At 34.6% G+C, this 7101-nt stretch overlaps 2 protein-coding genes across 3 annotated transcripts; one reads left to right on the top strand and one right to left on the bottom strand.

The window, feature by feature from the left end:
• Positions 1–426: 426 nt before the first annotated feature.
• LOC105449420 (coiled-coil domain-containing protein 58) lies at positions 427–2065 on the top strand. 2 transcript variants are annotated; one of them, XM_011688644.1, is made up of 3 exons: positions 583–718; positions 804–857; positions 1040–2065. In XM_011688644.1, the coding sequence occupies exon 3, from the start codon at positions 1055–1057 to the stop codon at positions 1430–1432; it is 378 nt and encodes a 125-aa protein (XP_011686946.1). In that variant the 5' UTR covers positions 583–718; positions 804–857; positions 1040–1054; the 3' UTR covers positions 1433–2065. The 2 variants fall into 2 exon arrangements, with proteins under 2 accessions (XP_011686945.1, XP_011686946.1); XM_011688643.1 differs by lacking the exons at positions 583–718; positions 804–857 and adding an exon at positions 427–544.
• A 667-nt stretch (positions 2066–2732) lies between these two features.
• LOC105449419 lies at positions 2733–6585 on the bottom strand. Its single transcript, XM_011688642.1, has 2 exons — positions 5630–6585; positions 2733–2849 (listed from the first exon to the last, which is right to left on the bottom strand). Exons 1-2 carry the CDS (start codon positions 6531–6533, stop codon positions 2806–2808), a joined length of 948 nt encoding a protein of 315 aa, XP_011686944.1. The 5' UTR covers positions 6534–6585; the 3' UTR covers positions 2733–2805.
• Positions 6586–7101: the final 516 nt, after the last annotated feature.

Consider the following 7101-nt stretch of genomic DNA (forward strand, 5'->3'; position numbering starts at 1 on the left):
CATTTTTTTTAGAATTCTGCATATAATTTTTCTTTTATGTAAATTTCAAAATTTTTCAAAATTTCTGTGTAATTGTATAACTTTTAAAAAAATTTTTCAGACTTTTTATATAATAAAATTAAAACACTTTTTAAAAGTACCGAGAAAATCTAAATATTTTCTAGAATTCTTTAAACATATAAATTTTGAACTATTTTAAAATTTGTAAGATTTCTATAGCATTCTATAATTTTATCAAAGAAAATTGACTAAATGACTGATCAAAATAATCGTAATAATAATAATCGTAATAAATCATGTCAATTGATTCATCGAAAAAAATGTAATTTGAAAAATAAAACCAATTTTAATTTAAAAAATTCTTTTATCATTCCTTCCATTCCACTTGCAATGAATTTCATATTCTCATTCAAACTATATGTAGATATGTAGTCATATGTGCGACTGTGCGTCGTGCGATCTGTGACTGTGGTTGTGCGACTTCCCAACCTAAAAAAAAATGGCAGCCACGAACGTGGAGTGTAGCGATTTTTTAGAATTTCAGGTATTTCTGAAAGCGCGACTTACATAACACTCATGCATTCGCACACCGCGTTATACGAGTATAATAAATATATATACATTTAACAATGCTTAAGTCAACTTAAAGTAACACATTCGTAAAAATTCTTCATAATTAATGCCGGCTAGATATCTTACAAATTATAATATAAAAGAAGTATGCTGCGCCACAGAAAAGATTATTTAGAAATTAACGATGCGTAAAATTTCAACGTTATTATTAAAGTCATGTCTTTTTCTAGACACATTTTTGTATACAGACAGCTTTATTGAGAGGTTAGGAACGTGCACGTGAGGTTAGCAAAGTGCAATGGAAATATATTATGTGTATATAAAGCCTAAATATATAACTCATCCATAGTACTCTCCATACCTGAATTCTAAATCTTTATGTTATTTTTTGAAAATATCAATACATAATTTGGTTCGGATTAAATAAATAAGTGAGTAGTAAAAACATACCATGTGTGTATTTCAGGATACGTTGAGAAGGATGCGACAGATAGATGATAAAATAATTTACATGCTCAACACCACAATTCCTACCGAGTCGTTCAAAGGCCAGGTGGATCCTACCACGCAGTGTAAAGACTTGTTCCAGCAAATAGAATCCGAGCATAATCAAAGGACGCAAGCGATCACAAGATGCGTGAACATCACCAAGAAAAGGGTGATGCAGTTGAAGGATTTGAGAGAGAAGAACGGTGATGAAAGTCTAACGTTAGCAAAGGATTTGAGAAATGAACAGACCAAATTGAGATTGTTACAGTCCGAGCTCAACATAGAGGAGGTTGTAAAGAAACGTACGATACAAGTTTATTACGAGAGATGCCGTGGATTCTATAAGCCATCATTGCACACAAACGCATAGACTTCCCAAATAATTTGAATTGGTGTATGGTTATTTGAGCGCTATTATCTTTGAATTGTTACAGTATAGCTATACATAGTAATTTTGTAAACGTCAATACGTTGTTTCTTGAATCATTGTTATTTTATGATGTACAATATATATACCGATTCTCTCAGGATTTATTGTAATTATTCATTATGTACAAGAACAGTTGTACAAGGAAAGTAACGCAATTTAAGGAGATTGTATATTCAGATATTTTACATTGTATAAGCAATTACAATGCTTACTAAATCTAATGAGAATCGGACATTGATTATATACAGTATACATAAATCAATAATTTACATAAATGTAAATAAAATATAATTTTGCAATAATGTTTGTATATACATAGTATGTATTTTGCTGCTGTGTTATTACGAAAGATTGCCATTTTAAGGGACAGCCTTATATATTAGTACAAATCATTAAACCAATCAAAACTAAATGTTTATTACTTTATCAAAAATATTTTTAAAATATCATTGTGGAAATATCATTTTGAAACAAAAACGATTGATAACGTTTATAATATTTGTCTGCGCTTCTCAGAAAAAAATTTATCCTAAAGAGATTTCTACATTTCCTGAGTATTTACATAATTATTTATTTTTCTCTTCTGCCAATCTTTCCCGAAGCCAATCTTCTCTTTGTTTAAGTAAACTTTCTCCTTTTGCAGCGTCTTTTTTTCCAAGCATTATAGATATTATACAACCAATTATGGTAGCAACAATCATATAATTACAAGTCTTGATTCGTGCCTTACTCCTCGCAGTAAGTATGCAGTCCACTCTGTTTAAGAAAATATTTATTTATTAAATGATATGAAATAAGTCGATCACAAAAGAAGCTCATGAAATGTCAAAAATGTTGTTTTTAAAAAATCTATAATTTATTTTCGGAAATAACATTAACAGTCTCATTTCTTATTTAATTCTGATGACCAATGTTAAAATTTTCTAAACACAAGTCAATGTCAAATATATCACAATATATGTTTTTGTATTAAATTTCTATTTGTTTTCTTTGGACAATCTCATGATATAAATATAGATGTAACACATACGTAACATCCTTAGGAACATCTGCAATGCTCGGATATCGTTTTACCCAAACTAGTATTTTCTTGTCAAAATCAGTTACACGATACATACGTGATCCTAAAACGAAAACGTGCACATACATAAGAAATTAATTTATATAGAGTTTTTTAAAAAATTTATTTTTTATTTGTGTGTAAACTCGATCTTTACCAATGACACCATCAGTTGTATTGCTTTTTTGTGCAGGAATTTTATCTGTTTTGTTAGTTTCTCGTATAATACTGCTACGAGTGAAGCACCGCGTTGTTACACGCAATTGAGCACTACGAATAAACTGTCTCCACAGCATTCTGTAAAAAAAAATATATATCAATATATTGATATAACAACTAAACTAGATAAAGGAACTGATATAAAATTAAATTCACTGATTAGGCAATTGTTAAATCAAATTGATAATAAAAATGCATAGCCAAACATAATATAAGATCTGATTACACAATTTTAAAAGCCTGTGAAGAAAACCACTTCATAAAAATTGGAATTAATGTACATATTGCGTATCTCGCGATAATATGGAAATCGATGCAAAGATATGATACGTACAGTCTCTACAAAATGTAAAATAGTTCAGTTACTGTAGCTATCGCAATAATGATCATGTTATGATTATTACAGTTGTTATAGCAGAAAACGTGATCATTTAAAATAAGTAAAAGTAATTGATACTTTGCACAATTATTCTACATATAATAATATATCTTTACAGTTATACTTCTAATATTTTTGTCTCTTGTCTTTTTCTCCTGAATGTACTTAATCAGATATCTCACTACGATGTAGAGAGCACCAATAAACAAAATGTTAGTAGCATGCCAAAATATATACTACAAATAAAATTGAAATTAAAATTGCATTTATATTAAATTGTATTTATTCTATCAATGTAATCTGTTATAATGCGTTTTACAGCAAGAAGCCAATGTAACACAGTAAATCATAATGTCCTTGTTGTTTGCTAATGTTGAAAAAGATAAAATCATTCACTAATATGTTACACTGTGTCCTTGCTGAAAAAATACGCATAATTTGACAGCTTATGTCAACAGGCACTGAACAGAATCATAGTAATCACTTAAACGCCCTTCTAAAATCTTTTAGTGGTACCTGAATTATCCTATTCGCTTTAATATCATACACTTTTTAGGTTATATTTTGTTCATTAATAAAGGAGTTTAATTCCCGCAAAGTTACGGCGTAGTGCACCTGATTACTACATCTGTCGATCTTTTTCAACAACTAATATTATGCTTCGCGTCTTCTGTCCTGTGGTACATTTAGTGTCATTCGTTTGTAGGAATCATTCACAAAACGGAGTTTTGCCGTTCGAGAGGCACTATCGTATTATCATACAAAGTTTCTTAAAACGTATAATATATCATAAAGTTTTAGATTGAGTGTAACACGCACTTAGATAATTACTGTATCCAGAAATAGTTCGCAGTAGTGCAGCACTGGCTGGTTCGTACTAAACTAAACTACTGATGCGTTCGTGCTTGTGCCATGCCTGCTCCTGTCAGTGACGTACTTCGGCGGGTATTTAATACAGACGAGATACTGTCAAATATCCTGAGTAAATTTTTGCGCCAAATGGCTCGAAGTAATTGCAGAGTGTCAATGTTATCGACTGTTAACATAAATTTGCAATTATTAACATAAATATTTGAATAATACGTACATTATTAAAATTATGATTATCATATAAATGTTTTATAAAGTACGAATACTTATGCCATATCTAATATCTCTAATCACCCTACATCTAATCTTTATTTAATCTGTCTCTACACTTTGAAATCTCTACGCAAATAAAAGTCGTTCCGACCAATCGATTGTACTCGAAAAAAAAATATTTCTCATCGGATCGCATTTCGCGCGTCCGCCCTACCAACGTAATAATATATACCCTCTTGAATACTCAATTTAAATAAATACAGCCAAAATTAAATATTAACTTGCGAATTCTCTCGCTCGGCTGACTTACTATCGACATTATGCAACGACTAAAATCAATGTTATCGGCCTATTATAAGCACTGTACAACCTTACAAAATTAATCGCAATACAAATCTGTAAAATTCAACCTGTACGCATATTATATAAGCCTTTAGAACCCTTCTTTAACTCAAACAAAACTGAACACTTTCGTCCGCTTCTCTTAAACTCAATAAACTTTTAAATTAAATCAATGAAATGAATTGTAGAAATTACACTCGCGGTTCTAATTAGCAAAATTGTATGTTGTACGATCGCGAATTCTCTCTTGTATAAAATACTTTTGAAACATACATACTTTATACATACTTTTGAAACTCATAATAATTAATAATACTAGTGGAGCTTTACTCGGTGGCGATTATTGTTTAATATAACATACTGATAATTATTAAATAAATACTTGAAATAAACTTTCGCTCGGTCACAATTATTGCTCAACATAACATACTGATAATTATTATATAAATACTTGGAACAAACTCTCGCTCGGTCGCGATTACTCGAATAATGAATTTTTAAATACATTTCGGCAAATCAAAGAATAACAACTCGAAAATGAATAGAGTTCAAAAAGAAAATCAAATATCTTCGATTTCGATGCTGTCTTTACATACGTAATACGCAATCATTCTTCTTCTGCATTTCCTCGTCCTTTTTGTCTCGGATTTTTACCTTGGCTCGCCTTCTGGACCGCTTCCTCATCTGTCCGTTTTGCCGGTTGTTGTCTTTGAATTGACCTCAGCTCAGTACTCTGCTCTATCTCGTCTCTGGATCGAGCCCTCGGACTCCTGCTTGTCCTCCTTGGTTTTCATTCGAGAAATCGACGATGCAGACGCCAACTCTGAAAGTGGCGGTAACATATTCCTCGCCAGTTTAACGACAAGTGCTTTGTCGGACGTTAAACTACGTTTTTCAACAATCTTGATCTTCTGAGCTTCGGTTAGCATAACCATTTTTTAAATTTTGGATCCACTTTTCGCTACTTTCACGAATCTTCTTTTCTTGTCTTTCGACTGAGCCCTGGCCATTTGCTTTCTGGATAATGATTTGCGTTGATTCCAAATTATTTTACCTTTCGTCACCCTAGATCGGGTTGCTTTCCTCGTCTCCGATTTATCTTCTGACTCTTGGCTCTCGTGCTCGATCGTCTCCTCGGATCTGACTGTCGTCCCAGACGGTGAAGCCTCCTGGATTATCTCCTCCTTGGTCCCTTCGTTGATCGTCTGAGCTCCAGTTAACGTTACCATTTCTTTGATTTCGAGTCCGCTTTTCGCTACTTTCACGAATCTTCCGTTCTCGTCTTTCGGCTGAGCCCTGGCCATTTGCTTTCTGGATAATGATTTGCGTTGATTCCAAATTATTTTGCCTTTCGTCACCCTAGATCGGGTTGCTTTCCTCGTCTCCGATTTATCTTCTGACTCTTGGCTCTCGTGCTCGGTCGTCTCCTCGGATCTGACTGTCGTCCCAGACGGTGAAATCTCCTCGGTTATCTCCTCCTCGGTCCCATCGTTGATCTCCATTTCCGTCTCTCGTTCGACTTTTCTTGAAATTTGTCCGTTGATTAACTCGTAAATAATACGATATGCTCGGTGGCTACGCTCTTTATACGGCAAAAGATCTCTTGTAGAAAACATCGCATAAATGTCGCATAGGTCTCGTCCCTGTGCATCTTTAATTCGAAAACTGTCCTCGCACGTCTTATTGTTCGTAGAAATCGTAACGAAATCTTTCATCAGATTGTTGAACGTCGTTTGCCTCTCGCGATCGATCTCTGCAAGATTGGGTATTTCTTCGTAGTTGTTTAATATCGGTACATCTTCGAGTTTCTTACGCAATGCGTCAATCCGCGTCAAACAACGATCTACAAATCTTTTTGACTCGAGACGCTTCTCGGTTTCATGAATTAACCTCTCTGCTTCGTTTATCATCTGTCGTGTATTAGCGTATCGAACAATGGCTCGCTCGTTCGTATTCATGTCGCTCGCGTTTTTCTGCGTTTTTATTAACCAATTTATTCTCGCGCGGTTCACTCACGTGATGTGTCGAGTTTTCTCCCTTCGTGTGGCACTTGCTCTCGAACGTGGGTAAGCCGGCCACAACAAAATGTGTCGAGTCACTGCTGCCGGTAGTGCCGGTGTTGTGCTGCTTCGCTGCGAATGTTTATTCCAGTTTACTCATCACTCATCTCCCCGCGGCCCGTCAAGGGTAACACTGAGGTTAGGTTAGGTTACTGAGATTTGGGTGAACCGACGATTCTCCTCCGTACACTAGCGCCCCACGTCCCACGTTTTCAAAAAAGGAACACAACTGTTCTCGCACGCGTATGTTACAAGGATTGACAGACCTCAACCAGAGAGGATCCTGAGAGCGGCCATGCCCGCGATTTAGCGGGGACCGGCGATTGAGCTGGTTTCAGCGCCTCTGACAAGTGGACATTGAACTACGTAGCCAATGTCCACGATTTTGTCGATTTATGTCCACGATCTTTTGGTGGTGATCCGTGCTATGTCCACGGTTGTGTTCCGTGCTATGTGCAGGAATGCA

This window comes from Wasmannia auropunctata, unplaced genomic scaffold (genome assembly GCF_000956235.1).
Source record: "Wasmannia auropunctata unplaced genomic scaffold, wasmannia.A_1.0 LD336076.1, whole genome shotgun sequence".
NCBI classification, from domain to species: Eukaryota; Metazoa; Arthropoda; class Insecta; order Hymenoptera; family Formicidae; genus Wasmannia; species Wasmannia auropunctata.

Bases quoted from the DNA above. Each gene is read 5' to 3' on its own strand.
- LOC105449420 (XM_011688643.1), top strand. From the start codon at position 500: ATGGCAGCCACGAACGTGGAGTGTAGCGATTTTTTAGAATTTCAG. The intron at 545-1,039 runs GTATTTCTGAAA...TGTGTATTTCAG, and splicing joins GCGATTTTTTAGAATTTCAG to GATACGTTGAGAAGGATGCG.
- LOC105449419 (XM_011688642.1), bottom strand. From the start codon at position 6,533: ATGAATACGAACGAGCGAGCCATTGTTCGATACGCTAATACACGACAG. The intron at 2,850-5,629 runs GTAAAATAATTT...TTTTTTTTACAG, and splicing joins CCGATCTAGGGTGACGAAAG to AATGCTGTGGAGACAGTTTA.